This window comes from Moschus berezovskii, chromosome 16 (genome assembly GCF_049115385.1).
Source record: "Moschus berezovskii isolate FMDL1 chromosome 16, NW_MosBer_1.0, whole genome shotgun sequence".
Classification (NCBI taxonomy): Eukaryota; Metazoa; Chordata; class Mammalia; order Artiodactyla; family Moschidae; genus Moschus; species Moschus berezovskii.
In genome coordinates, this window is record NC_142475.1 from 32,817,285 (window position 1) to 32,833,398 (window position 16,114).

The 16,114-nt window shown below is 37.9% G+C and overlaps 1 protein-coding gene across 15 annotated transcripts in view; it reads right to left on the minus strand.

Annotated features, from left to right (window-relative positions):
- The window catches only part of TRPS1 (transcriptional repressor GATA binding 1), a 280,216-nt gene that overhangs the window by 223,538 nt on the left and 40,564 nt on the right, over positions 1-16,114 (minus strand). For 8 of the 15 annotated variants that reach the window (XM_055432675.2, XM_055432674.2, XM_055432679.2 and 5 more), the window contains one exon: positions 481-1,409. In XM_055432675.2, coding sequence (XP_055288650.2) covers positions 481-1,407 — 927 coding nt within the window. In that variant the 5' untranslated portion in view covers positions 1,408-1,409. Of the gene's footprint in view, positions 1-480; positions 1,410-4,750; positions 4,910-16,114 lie in introns of all 15 variants that reach the window. The other 7 variants (XM_055432666.2, XM_055432668.2, XM_055432667.2 and 4 more) reach the window with 2 other exon arrangements.

Genomic DNA, 16,114 nt, shown 5'->3' on the forward strand with positions numbered 1-16,114 from the left:
AAATCCTCATCCAAGACACAGGAAAGACTCTCCTTGAAGGAAAGACTCTCCTTGAAGGAAAGACTCTCCTTGAAGGAAAGACTCTCCCTAAAGTAAAGACTATAGCCCATTTTTATAATCTAAAACTAGAACAAAGCATGAATTACTATCATGTCGAACCATAAAAATTAGTGCCATTTTTGGAAGACTCTGAAAACATCAAATTACCATGAAATATGTCCAGAAATATGAAGCCTAGCTAATTCCATGAAAAGACTTCTCCCAGCCTAATAGAAAGGTTGGGATTAGTTTCCATGATGAGAGGCTAAAGATAACTCTTGAACACACATTTGGATCAAACAAATGTGTCTGTCTCTTCTGCTTCATCAAGCAGGCTACCCCTTCGATACTGGGAGCTTGACTTTAACATGCATGTAAGATTTCACATTTCATTACTGACAACTTTTCCTGTACAAAGAGATCACAATACAAAGCACAAACCTGTACATCATAGGTCCCGTTTAGTAAAACAGGCCTTGAGGAACTGATATCCTGCAACACACCAGAAAGCACAGATCGGTTGACTTTCTGGAAGTCTTTGGAATGGCTGAACTGCACCATGTTATGAAGGGCCAAGATTTTGCTGTCCAGCTCAGCATCCTGCCTGGTGCGGTTATGCAGTCCTAAGTGATACTTTCGGAAGTGCTTAATCAGATCTGTGGGGTCGTTGCCATAGTAACCGTATCCACAGATATTGCATTTAAAGTCCTGAAGCTCTGGAGACAGAGGTGCCGGGTCTGGGTTGTCATTAACCAGTACGTCGGTTTTCGATTTATTCAGTCTGACACCCCCATCTGAAGGCACTTGTGGGTTTTTTGAGGCCACTGAAACTGGGCTTGAGCCTTGACAATTGGCTTGACCACTCTGCGCTTGCCCTGTTTCCTCTGTAGCCTTCGGTGACATCTTCTGATCTTCCTTCATCTCCAGTGAGTCCCCTGATGGGGTGCAGGCCATATCTTGAGGGTCATCTGCCTCTGCTCTTTGAGGAGACTTCAAGGGCTCACAGACTCCCCCAGCAGCTGGAGATGAGAAAGCCAACATATTTCTCTCTGTCACCTCATCATGTGAATAGGAGGGAAGGTTTCCTCCCTTACTGGGGCTTTCATAATTAAAGCCAGCCTTCTCACTCAGGACTGAGCTTTTCAAGTCCTTCTTGCTGCTAGAAGATGGATCCTGGACATGCAAGCTATGTTCCTCCTTATTATTTAGTTCTGTAGCATCACTCTGATCCGTATTTTCTGACATCTGATCTGCAGAAAATTCTTTGCTCTTTCCAGGTCCCTTGCTTTCTGTACCGACAGGCTCCAGGGTCTGACCCTCGCCTTCACTAGCAATGTTTCTCAGAGGGGGGTTCTTTTTCCGGACCATATCTGTAAAAACACAAGGGAAAGGAAGATACAGGGTTATTTGAAATTTGCAGGCATATAATCTAATCGAGAACAATTTCCTTACTCTATTCAAGGCTTTTTAAGGCACAGAACAAAAAACTGTCTCTAGGAAAAAAAAAATCAGTTTTAAAAATAGCAAAAAAGTGAAACTGAAGCCAACAATTTACATTGAAAATTTTTTTTGTCACAAAGAGTGGCTCATTTATTACTTTAAAATGGTTTCATGAATATCAAGGTATTAACTATTACTACTAGCTCTATCCTTCCTATAAGTTAATCTTGCCTGCCAATTACATTTTTCGCTCAGTTTCTTTCTTCAGTTAGAGTTGATAGATAAATGTGTCTATATTTATCCATGTTATATACTATGTGTAATATACACACATGTTATGTTTACAGAGTATATATAGTTGTTTATGTTTACAGAATATATATTTTGTGTTTATTTACATGATATGTATATGTGTAGATAAACGACTATAAAGTGAAACTCGATACTGTTACACACTGCGCAACCAAGACATAAATATAGTTTTAACCAAAATATCCTCAGTCAAAAGACAGAAAGAGCATGTTATAAACAAAGTGAAAAATGCCTCTTTACTTTTAGGAATGGAGGATAACAAACGTTTCATCTCTACCCTACTGATAAATTATGTTAAGCCCCCTTTTGAGGGGGCTTGCCTGAAAGAAGGGGGACCTGGTACACATCAAAGTGACCAGGCTGGGCTTTGCTAGTACTTCATCCAGCATGATGGAAACCTACTTAAGGTTTCCAGGCACAGCGTAGTGGAAACAATACCAATCCCACCATTAAGAACACAATGGAAATTGACTAAAGTAAATATTCAGTTGAACCACGTGACGTTGTCATTCTGGCAAACTGTTAGCAGTTGTCTATGGTCCACCTTCACGTGCTAGCTCAACTTGTGCCTTTAGGGTCCACAGAAGAAAACTGTGGGGAGTCTAATGAATCAGAACTCTAAGGGAGTTATCTCTAAGGAGATAAGAAACAAATTGTATCCTGTCAATAAAAGAATGCAGTAACAAAGCCTTGTGGAGAACTGAGGTTCATGGCCTGTGTCCTTTACAACCAAACAACTGAAAGGACTCTTGTACACCATCACTCCAACTGTCTCTCAGAAAAATTCACCTGTAGACTGACCAATAAACCAAGCCTTCTTTACTAGCTGACACTACCACAAGGGCAGATTTAAGAGAGATAGTTACATCATGATTATCCAAAATGTCCTCTACTGGAGAATCCAAATCAACAGCACATTTTAGCTGTTCTCATGTATCATTTCTCACAAGTGCTGAGGAACCACACTGGCTTTGGATATGTGGGTAAATCTTTGCTTGTGAAAAGCTGTTTATGCAAAAAGTTTATAATATGAATCACTGAACCAAGGCAATTCACTAGATAGAATAAGGAATTGGTTAGAAGGTAAAAATCACTTTCTTGAATAATTTCACAAATAGTATAACTGTACTTAAGAGAAAACACTGCTTTTCTTAAATGCCAGAAACATCAGTCATCAAATATTCATACTCTCTCACTTAGAACAATAACAGCCAAAAAGAAAACAACTACTTATAGAATGAAAGGCTGCAGTTTCAAGGGAAGGTGATAGTCATGAGCCATGTAAGCCAGCCTGGCCTGGGAATAAGGGATGGAGTGTGGTCTTTACCTTGGTGTCACTACCATTAGCTCCTAAAGTTAACTAAGCCATGTAACCACTGTTTAAAAAAAATGAAACACTGGTTAAATAACTTATTCTATAACATTTGCATTTTAATGTCTCATTTGTTGATGTTGACATTTTAGGAGACTTCTATTTTTCTGTCAGAAGAGACAGTGCTTGGGAACTTTTACCAATGAATGGAAGACTGGAAGGCAGTTTCACTGGTAGTCAACAAAGGGAAAACTAAGAAGGAAAGAAAAAAAGAATAAAAGGGAAGTTTGAGAAATAAGCTAGGGCCTAAAATATAAGAGTGTGAGTAAAAAATATACTGCTTTAACTTGACCTACAGAAAAGGAAATCCTAATTTACAGAGTATCAGCCATTCCTACATACAAAAATGTGATGACTGGGTACAGCATAACACTTTTCCCTCCAGAATTTCCTATTTGTTTTTCCATTGGATTTAACGTTGCTTCCATCATATAAATAAAACCCAACAGTGATGCACCAGAATGACATAAATACAGCTATATAGAAAAGATAAAAATCTATATGAAAGTCAGGATTCATGAAGAAAAGAGGATGAAATAATCCAATTCATTAAGATTATCCTTCCATTAAAATGAAAAGAAAATGGTTTATTTTGTTGTTGTTGTTTAATCACTAAATCATGTCCAACTCTTTTGCAACCCCACAGACTGTGGTTTACCAGGCTCCTCTGGCCAAGGGATTTCCCAGGCAAGAATGCTGGAGTGGCTTGCCATTTCCTTCTCCAGAGGATCTTCCAGACCCAAGGATCAAACCCATGTTTCCTACATTGCAGGCAGATACTTTACTGCTGAGCCACCGAGGAAGTCCCAAAATGGTTTATGCCCACAGATCAAGGTCAAGGAGATGAGAAAAACAATGAGATCTTACATAACAATGGAACTCAGATACAACATTTATTAGAGATGAACAGAGAGTAATGTGTTAATAATTGAAAAAATTAATATATTTTCCCAAAAAATACATGGATCTTGCTGATTTATTATCATCATGAAGAAAAGTAATTGGTTATAGTTAAAAAAACTATTCAACAAGCATTTATCTTGACTGAGAGACAATATGATTTGTTTAAATTATCATCCTTCCAAATTTCAGTGCCTTCTTCCACCCAAGAATAGACCTTTACAACTCATATGAGTCACTGAATAAGGCCCTTAATAATATACACAGCAAAGAATGTTAAACTGCTAAAACTTCAAAGAAGCATCAGAAAGGTCACTTAAGTTTTTTGGGTCTTGCTTTTTTTTTTTTTTTGCTGTGGAGGGAAGGGGCATGTTCTTTTTAGTTGCTTTTCAAAAATATCGTGGTTAATTTAGTTGACTACACTTTGAAGTAGTTAGAGAAAAAATAATTTTTTACTGGAATGATATCGCCATAATTTTTCAGAATGACATATTATGTAAATATAAGCACATTTGCAATACTTTTAAGTGGAAGAAACTCCCCTAGCAACTCATAAGTTAGATACCGTAAGACTAGACCCACCCTCAAGTTATTATCTCTAAGACAAATAACAGATTGCATGACGTTGTACTGTGTGCCAAGAACTTTTCCAGTTAACATTTTCACTTGAAAAAATAGATCACATACTTGTAAAATCATACCCAGCATTGACTTCATAAGGCATGTGGCTTTAGAGTGCTTTTTACAATTATTAATTCTATTAGTCAACTAGCAGGAGGGCTAATGCAATTGTCTTAGAAGATGCTCAGAAGACACAGAAGACATTTTGAGAGCTGATCTGTACATCTGCAAAACAAAACAAAAAAATATTTTCCTTCCTAAATGATGTAAACATATTTGAATGGATCACACCTAAAATACATTAATATGACAGCACCGCAGGCTGCTTGAAAGATAACTGATAAAAGCAGGAGCAAAGCTTGGGCAAGATTTTCTCACTCCGCTGGGTTTTAATAAAGCAGCAGGAGAAGGAGGAACACGATATAAAAGATTACAGAAGTCATTTTCACAGCTGACTGTGATGTTAGCAAAATTAGTTAAGCTCGAACTCCCCCTGAAACCTAAGAACCACAATACTTACCTATACTGGGGTGGGGACAAAACATCTTAATTAATAATTATAGAGGGGATCTGCTTCTGGAAAAGATACAAAGTACACCTGCCAATGCTGCACAGTCACAGCTAAAAACAGGGAGTGGTCCCCATTACCAGTTTGCTCCAGATTCATAGTACCAGTGTATATATACCATGAGGCTGAGAAGAGAACTATTTCAATGTCATAAGCAATTCTGTATCAGATCTAATTACACCTTACCAAGACTCTATGGACATGAGTTTGAGTGAACTCCAGGAGTTGGTGATGGACAGGGAGACCTGGCGTGCTGTGATTCATGGGGTCACAGAGAGTCGGACACAACTGAGCAACTGAACTGAAGTGAACTGAAGAGTTACAGAAACATTACACATTATGTGTTACCTTTTTATCTGTTTTGTGTTATATTTTCATTTTGATAAATAAGACTGTAAAGTTATGACTGAACCAGCATTTAACCATCCTTATATCATTTTTAAATTGAATGAACGTATTGAGGTAGGGTCAAAATATAATTGAACAGATGTACTGTGTGTGTGTGTGTGTGCACGCGCGTGTGTGAATGCTAAGTCACTTTTAGTCTGTATTAGACTCTTTGCAACCCTATATACTAGAGCCCAACAGGCTCCTCTGTCCATGGAATTCTCTACATAAGAATACTGGAGTGGGTTGCCATGCCCTCCTCCAGGGGACCTTCCCGACCTAAGAATCGACTCTGTGTCTCTTGAGTCTTTTGCACTGGCAGGTGGGTTCTTTACCACTGGTGCCACCTAGGAAACCATATATATATGTATAATCACATCAGTGTACCTTAGTCATTAGTTTTTGGCAACTCTTAAACTTTTTCACTCTATTATACAGCCATATTCCTCACACTGACTCCCACAAAATTTCAAAATGCCAAAGTAGGTCCACTTTAGACAGTCATTTAGACAACAGGGCAATATATGAATAAAAAGTGAATGGACAAAGAAGCTGAAGAATCTGAATGAGCACTACAAAGCTCAAAAGTGACAGCTTCAGTCCTCTATTTAATTATGAGATAAAAACTGACCGGGGAACTGGCTAGGGGTGCAGAGGGTGATAGTGAGCATTGCCACATTTACATCATTTTCCATCTATTCTAACACATGAATACTATTAAGTGCCACAACAGTTAAGCAGATTCAAAATAAATTTAGCACCCTAAAAATACTCTATCTGTATTAATTTTTATTACTGAGATATGATATTCCATTTGCAAAAAATCTCAATTTCTATTATTTCCTCCTATCTTAAAACTTAAATCTAAAAGTTTTCTTTGCATTTTTAGTGAAAGAGTTTACTGTAAAAAAGCAATAGGGTACCACACTATTTCTGTGTTGCAGTATTACTTGGACAGGTTTATGCAGTGGAAATAATCAGCATTAGAGCTTAAAACAGAATTCTGGTAACTACTTTATCTCACTGATTAAAATGCTTAAATATACAAGGGAAAAAAATATTTTTCTATAAAACGACTGTGACTTATGTTCTCAAAATGGCACCTTTAGAACCAAAGGAATATGCTTTCTATTATTACCCAGATATTCTGAACTGCCCACTATTTAGTTTTATTTCATCTATATGAATATCTAAACATATACACACGTGCATGCATACATTCATGCATGCTAAGTCACTTCAGTCATGTCCAACTCTTTGAGACCCCATGGACTGTAGCCTACCAGGCTCCTCTGTCCATGGGATTCTCCAGGCAAGAATACTGGAGTGGGTTGCCATGCCCCGCAGGGAATCTTCCTGACCCAGGAATCGAACCCATGTCTCTTATGTCTCCTGTACCGGCAGGCGGGTTCTTTAACACTGAACCACCAGGAAAACCCATATATACACATGTATTTATGGAATACACTAGCTCAAAATAACCCTGTCATAGATAAAATACTTATCCTATCAAAGAAATAAACTATCACAGTACTTAAAAAGAGAGCTGAGATCACACAACCATCCAATGCAGATGAGGGTGAAGTTTTATTTCCATTAGAAGAGAAACTCCTTGAAGGTAAGAGATAACTCTATGCTCTGTGGCAACTTGATCCTAAACATAAAGAATCAAAACCTCTTTAAGAAGGTGGAAGGGTACAGAGATCACACTGGCAGTTTCTGAACCGGATTTAAATCACCTGCTGATGTAATCAAGGGCAAGCCCCTTTCTTTCTCAGAACCTCTCTACTTACGTGTATAATGAGGGAATTAAATCAAATCCCTTATGATTATACAGTGGAAGTGAGGAATAGATTTAAGGGACTAGATCTGATAGACAGAGTGCCTGATGAACTCTGGACGGAGGTTCGTGACATTGTAAAGGAGACAGGGACCAAGACCATCCCCATGGAAAAGAAATGCAAAAAAGCAAAATGGCTGTCTGAGGAGGCCTTACAAATAGCTGTGAAAAGAAGAGAATCGAAAAGCAAAGGAGAAAAGGAAAGATATAAGCATCTGAATGCAGAGTTCCAAAGAATAGCAAGGAGAGATAAGAAAGCCTTCCTCAGTGATCAATGCAAAGAAATAGAGGAAAACAACAGAATAGGAAAAACAAGAGATCTCTTCAAGAAAATTAGAGATTCCAACGGAACATTTCATGCAAAGATGGGCTCGATAAAGGACAGAAATGGTATGGACCTAACAGAAGCAGAAGATATTCAGAAGAGGTGGCAAGAATACACAGAAGAACTGTACAAAAAAGATCTTCACAACCAAGATAGTCACGATAATGTGATCACTGACCTAGAGCCAGACATCTTGGAATGTGAAGTCAAGTGGGCCTTAGAAAGCATCACTAGGAACAAAGCTAGTGGTGGTGATGGAATTCCAGTTGAGCTATTTCAAATCTTGAAAGATGATGCTGTGAAAGTGCTGCACTCAATATGCCAACAAATTTGGAAAACTCAGCAGTGGCCACAGGACTGGAAAAGGTCAGTCTTCATTCCAATCCCCAAGAAAGGGAATGCCAAAGAATGCTCAAACTACCGCACAATTGCACTCATCTCACACTCTAGTAAAGTCATGCTCAAAATTCTCCAAGCCAGGCTTCAGCAATATGTGAACCGTGAACTCCCAGATGTTCAAGCAGGTTTTAGAAAAGGCAGAGGCACCAGAGATCAAACTGCCAACATCCGTTGGATCATGGAGAAAGCAAGAGAGTTCCAGAAAAACATCTATTTCTGCCTCATTGACTATGCCAAAGCCTTTGACTGTGTGGATCACAATAAACTGTGGAAAATTCTGAATCCCAGACCACCTGACCTGCCTCTTGAGAAACCTGTATGCAGGTCAGGAAGCAACAGTCAGAACTGGACATGGAACAACAGACTGGTTCCAAATAGGAAAAGGAGTGCGTCAAGGCTGTATATTGTCACCTTGCTTATTTAACTTATATGCAGAGTACATCATGAGGAACGCTGGGCTGGAAGAAGCACAAGCTGGAATCAAAATTGCTAGGAGAAATATCAATAATCTCAGATATGCAGATGACACTACCCTTATGGCAGAAAGTGAAGAAGAACTCAAAATCCTCTTGATGAAAGTGAAAGAGGAGAGTGAAAAGGTTGGCTTGAAGCTCAACATTCAGAAAACAAAGATCATGGCATCTGGTCCCATCACTTCATGGGAAATAGAGGGAAAAACAGTGGAAACAGTGTCAGACTTTATTTTTTGGGGCTCCAAAATCACTGCAGATGCTGACTGCAGCCATGAAATTAAAAGACACTTACTCCTTGGAAGGAAAGTTATGATCAACCATGATAATATTTTAAAAAGCAGAGACATTACTTTGCCAACAAAGGTCCGTCTAGTCAAGGCTATGGTTTTTCCGGTGGTCATGTATGGATGCGAGAGTTGGACTGTGAAAAAAGCTGATCGCCGAAGAATTGATGCTTTTGAACTGTGGTGCTGGAGAAGACTCTTGAGAGTCCCTTGGACTGCAAGGAGATCCAACCAGTCCATTCTAAGGGAGATCGATCCTGGGTGTTCCTTGGAAGGACTGATGCTAAAGCTGAAACTGCAATACTTTGGCCACCTCATGCGACAAATTGACTCACTGGAAAAGACTCTGATGCTGGGAAGGGTTGGGGGCGGGAGGAGAAGGGGACAAGAGAGAATGAGATGGCTGGATGGCATCACCGACTCTGTGGACATGAGTTTGAATGAACTCCGGGAGTTGGTGATGGACAGGGAGGCCTGGCGTGCTGTGATTCATGGGGTCGCGGAGAGTCGGACACGACTAAGCGACTGAACTGAACTGAACAATAAATTACTTCTAACCTGCACTCTGCCTCTGAGACTCTACGATGATGCTGGATAATGGCTTAAGCACTTTAGTTTTCCCTTTACTCAGTTTCCTTGAAAGACTACAAAACACCAAGCCATCAACAACTAAGGGTGGCATAAACATCACTAGCACCTACCATTCGCTGATCTCCATTTCCTCCAACCTTCATTCATTCAATCAACATCTGTACATCCAGCATTGCCTACATGCTGAACACAGAAAGCAAGAGGACTTCACTTTTAATATTTGTCTTCAGTTTAAGAGAGGAAGGATGTTTTTCAAAAAGTAAAGGAAAAATTATATGGAACTTCTCTTACTCAAAAAAAAACCTAAAATGAGTACCTACCTACCAAGAAAGGCACAAATATTATGAGAAATCAGCAAAGGCATACTGGCAATGAAAGGGAATTAAAAGTAACTTTGGAGTGTCACTCTCCAAGTTCCAAGTATATATTTATTTTTTTAATTTTTTAAATACTTTTATTACATTTATTGTGGTGATTTTTGCCATACGTCGACATGAATCAACCATGGGTGCACATGTCCCCCCATCCTGAACTCCACTCCCACCTCCCTCCCCACCCCATCTCTTTGGGTTGTCCCAGAGCACCAATTTTGAGTGCCCTGCTTCATGCATCAAGTTCCAAGTATGTATTTTTTAAAGTTCATTTAAGTTAAAAAATAGTACTGATGAATATCCTTCACACTATGTAATGAACACACACTAACGATATGAAATTTGGTTTATATATACATATATGTATATATAGTATATGTGTATAATATATATAAAACCTGAACAAAACTGAAAATTAGAGAAGCAAGATGATATAATCTCACCTCAATCTCTAATCCTGCTGAGTATGATTTGTATTATAAGTAGCAGTTCTTATCATCATAATACATAATACCAGATGACATCTTCTTCTTGTTTTTCCAGATCATAAAACTCTCAAGGATTTAAAATCAAAGCTTAACACAGAAAGAAAAGATATGATAGTCTTCTCCTTAATATATGTTTCTTCCAGGCTTGTTTGTATCAACAGTCCAAGAGTATTGAGTTATTAACTACACATTTCTTGTAGCTTTTATTAAAGAAAAAAATTAAAAGGAAAGAAGAAAAAAAGAAAAGCAAATTGTTTCTTTTGATCAAAAGTCCCCCACAAAGAATTTAAAGAATTAAGCAAATGATAGCAAAATAAAAGGAAGGTCGACTCTTGGGCTCATGGCAAACTAGATAGCTTCCATATGAACAACATATAAAGTTCAGTTTTTAAAGAACATATGTGTTTGCTCATTGGTTTAGAGGAAAAAAACTTGAATCCTGTCTACTCCGTATATACAGATCAAAATCAGATCGCTTAAGTGAACTATAAAACGCAAGAGGACATTGTTTATCCAATCGCAAACCCAAGAATTGCTGGAGTTTAAATGTTTTCTGTTTCTATTCAATGGTAGGTCACTTTTTTTGTAAACGGCTTCAAACTTCATAAACCTAATGTCAAATCCTGTTTTTTGCTATCCATGTCTATTTAATTTGCTCTCTCTGAATTGATTATTCCTGAATCTTTAAAGGTATTTTTGGACATCTTAAATCCTGTTGAGATTTAAATGTCATCACCTTCAAACAACTCTCATCAAATAAATCTCTTATTAATTCACATCAAATTAATCCATAATGATCGCTTCTATTAACATATGCTTCAGAGCACAAAGCCCATTAATAGTCATCTGGACACTAGAACTAACCAGAGCCTTAGTGAGATAAAATGCACACTATTTAGATATCCGATTTCAAAGAGTTCTGATGCTGGACCAAATACATTTTATTAGGCTTTTATTTCATCATACTATGCGCTCTATATTTTAAATATCTCATTTCAAATGTACTAGTCTAGGTAAAAGGAAATAGTCGACTAAATAAGTAATAAAGTCATATTTGCCAAAATGAGTATCCGTGTATCCATATACGTCTTAGAGAAACAATTTCAGTAAGCACTTACTCCTATTAAACAATTACAAAAAAAAAAAATTGGGGGGAAGTTTGGCTTTAAAGACTTTTAGACTTTTAAAAGTCTACATGAAACTGTAGGATATACCTGAAAAAAATGAAGCGTGCACCTACTTCATTAATGGGAAAACTGAAAAAGAGTAAGTGTACATTATGGAAAATCAAAGAGAAAGGATCATTATTTTCCCCTTCATAACAGGTGAGAGGCAAATGTATTAAAAACTCTGATTTGAATAAGATCACAATTTCAATAAGCAAATTAAGAAACATTACTATTCATTGCCCATACATATGTCATTCTTCCTTTTGTTTTCCTCTCCAAGAAAAAAAAAAAAATTAAAAAAAATCTACAATGACAACTGTTGATTCAAACAGGCCAATCTGACTTTGCATGTTTGCCTGAGCCAGCCTCAACTTTATCCTTTCTTCTTTGTTAAACTGAGACTGTTCCAACTGGTCCAAGGGCAAAGACCCAAACATAGCACTTCAATTCAAAAAGAACAGCTCATGGAAAAGTATGCATGCATCTCTTTAGCTAGATGGCTATGAGAGAAACTGACATTTCATTTGTATGTAAATTGGATTTCTACTGATAACAAAAATAATGAGTGCTGTGCTCTGTAGGAATGCCTTTGACTTTCTTCCTAGCATTTGCCAAAATACATCTTTGTATATTAAAGGTAGTTTACTTTTAATATATCAATGCTGCTTTGTCTGTTTTCCAATCTGTTATTCAATTGAAAAGAAAGTCTCAATTACCTCAATCCAGCTCTGTAACTAGCGAACAGCTGTGTCAGCCCTCCCATAAGAAATCTGTGTCAGTCACTGCAAATCCATTTGGTAAATTAACACGCATGTACAATATGGTGAATCTAATGGAAGCGTGCCATGACAATTCGACAAGAATGCTCACCATCTTCACATAACTGCTTAACCAAGTGTATTAGGCAAAGTTTTGGCTCATTTTTTTAAAATTCATTTGCTTTTGGTTGTGCTGGGTCTTCATTGCTATGCACGGGGTTTTCTTTAGTTAAGGAGAGCCAGGACTACTCTTCATTGTGATTTTCTTCATTTTAAGAGTACAAAACCAGGTACAAGATTAAAACAATTGCCATGAAGGATATTGAGAGCTAATACTGGTTTTATATATATGAAAGTCGCTCAGTCCTGTCTGGCTTTTTGTGACCCCAAGGACTATACAGTCCACGGAATTCTCCAGGCCAGAATACGGAGTAGGTATCCTTTCCCTTCTCTAGGAGATCTTCCCAACCCAGGGATCAAACCCAGGTCACCCACATTGCAGGTGGATTCTTTACCAGATGAGCCACAAGGGAAGTTCTTTGTGTACACACACACACAGGCTTCCCAGGTGGCTCAGTGGTAAAGAATTCACCAAGGCAGGAGACATGGGTTCAATCCCTGGGTAAGGAAGATCCCCTGGAGGAGAAATGGCAACCCACTCCAGCATTCTTGCCTGGTGGGCTACAGTCCATGGGGTCATAAGGAGTCGGACATGACTGAGCAACTGAGCACGCACACACACACACATATACGCACATATTTTAAAATATTAATTTATATTATATGTAGTTCTGTGTTAACCTTTACTTTCTGTGTTAAATATAATATTTTTCATAATATGAAATTTAAAAAATGTCATATATAACTCATAACAATGTGTGTGTGTATATATATATGTGTGTGTGTGTGTACGCATATATACAAGTGTGTGTGTATGTGTACGCATATATACAAGTGTGTGTGTATGTGTGTGTGTGTGTGTGTGTATAATAGCCAGTGATGGGGAACATAAATTTATGCCATCATATTCAACAGTTCTTGCTTACATTATTATTAACATAGCAATAACAAGTTACTGGTAAGTAGCTCGCAAACCCCTACTTGCTCATCCCTAAGGCACCAAAGGAAGCAGCTTAAAAACTCTTACCCATTAGATACTAACAGTTCAATAAATAATCTGCCAGGTAAGGCACAAATATCATGAGATATCAGCAAATGCATACAGGCAATAAAAGAGAATTAAAATTAACTTCAGAGTCTGCTGCTCTGTACGTAAGTTCCAGGAGGCCAGGGATCTTTGTTAAGTACATATTTTTAAAAGCTCCTTTAAGTTAATAAACAGTACTGATGGATATCTTTCACACTGCGTAATGAAGAACACAGTGTGTGTTAGTTGCTCAGTTGTGTCTGACACTTTGCAACCCCATGAACTAAGGCCCCTCTGTCCATGGAATTCTATAGACAAGAATATTGGAGTGAGTAGCCATTACAATATCCAAGGGGATCTTCTTCACCCAGGGATTGAACACGGTCTCCTGCACTGCAGGCAGACTCTTTACAGTCTGAACCACCAGAAAAGCCCAAAAAACACAATTATGATGTGATATCTGGTTTATATACCACCCTGTGTGCTGTGCTTAATCACTCAGTTGTATTCAACTCTTTGCCACCCCACGGGCTGTACCCCACCAGGCTCCTCTGTCAGAGTGGGTTGCCATGCCCTCCTCCAGGGGATCTTCCCAACCCAGGTATTGAACCCAGGTCTCCCGCATGGCAGGTGGATTCTTTACTGCCTGAGTCACCAGGGAAGCCCAAGAATATTGGAGTAGGTATCCTATCCCTTCTCCATGGTATCTCTTCCCAGCCTGTCCTCTTCTTCCTGAACCAGGAATTGAACCGGGACCTCCTGCATTGAAGGCAGATTCTTTACCAGCTGAGTACTACTGGGGATGCCCATTATACCCTAGTTATTGCTAAATGCTTAATGTAAGCAACTCAGCATCATTTTCTCTTCTGATGAAAACAAATAAACTCTACAGACACAGGATGGAATCATTCATCTTTTTTTCAAGTACATTGAAATTTTCCAAAGAAAACTGGTCCTGTTTTAAACAGAAAGTATTTTAAAACTGGAAAGCAACTTATTATAGTAGAATAGGTTAAATCACTTTTTTCTGACTCCTAGGATGACAACAGCTCTATGTATGAAGGGAAAGAAAAGTACACACAGAATTCCTTCATAATTTGTAAGACTTTTTTTTTACTAAACCATTATTTCAGGACAGTCTTCCCATGCCCACCCCAAATTTAGCTAGGCTCTACCTGGAATTTTACTATGATAACTTCTTAAGCACAGCTGACTAGAAGAAATTCAAGAATTTTCTCTATGTTCTTTCAATGATACTAATTTTTAAAAAAGAAACGTAAGGAAGTTCTGCGTTCAAAGTAAGTTTAATGGAAACTGTATATTTTATACCTGTCTCTTCACAGATGCACAGTGTACATTAGCTACTATAGTTCTGAAAAGTTCTGGGAGTTACACAGTGGAGGAGTCTGTTCTATTAGGATTAGAATTTCCCAATCGCATTTGGCTTTAAGTCACCTACTGCCATTTACCAACAACACTAATGTTCTGCTGAGCACAGTGCCGGATGCTGCTCTGTACAGTAATTGTCTTCCTGTCTTACACATATGTAAAATTTCTAAAATATTACCTAAAATAACATGTGATGTTTTAAAACAAAATAAGTATCCCTTCATTAATCGGCAAGAAAACTGAGATGTTTTGATCTGAAGTAGATCATTTTGAAGGGTTTTGTATTTTTCTCCAGCCTGGTGATAAACATTAAAAGAAGATCAGGATCTATTATCATTAAAGATTTAGATTCTGTATTTCAACGGAATGTGTAATGGTAAAGATCATAGTTATGCTGGAAGGCCAAGGGAAAACAATGCAGGAGATAAACATCAATGCACATTACAATCTCTGACATCCAAATCATGTATGCATAAGCATGTATGGACATAAGCCCAGTGTTATCTCTGACCTTACACAGTTTACACAGATATAACTGCATAAAGAATTTTTTTAATGTGATTTTTTTTCAGTGATTCTTTCAAATGTTGCCCACCACAGTTCATAAATTTAAGGCACTACCACCTTGGATATTAAATCTGTCTCATTCTTTTATAATAACTTAAAATTTATCTGATTAAAATTAGGAACAGAAATATGGCAAAGAGTTTAGGGAGCTACAGTGTGTGTGAACAAAGGTTAGAGAATGACCCACAATTGTACTGAGGGACTCTACAGTAGCATCAGTGGTTCTCAATTGCTTGAAAATACTGGACAGAATAGATTTAACCCACATGCAAATCCCATTCCCAGCTCATTCTCTGCTTCCAGATTCATCTCTACTTATAATAAAAGATAGAACTAACGCCTGGACCATTATCAGGAAACATGTGTCTTAGGACTGAGTATGTGACTGCATCCTTTCTTATAAAGCTTACTAGAATCTGGTTTGTGTTTCTGGGTGATACAGAAGAGAAACGATCTACATGGAGGGCAGACTCCCTAAATCACCTTTGCAAATCAAAGGCTCTAACTTCTTGGGCTTTTGGATTTTGTTCTACTGTTACTGCTTTCCCCTCACCCCAAAAGATGAAAACAAAAGATTAAAAATAAATTTAAAAATAGAAATAGCTGGGTAGATGCCAAAGTAAATGTGACACAGGGAATTAATTTGAAGTTAATTTTAAACTCAAAGCCAGCAT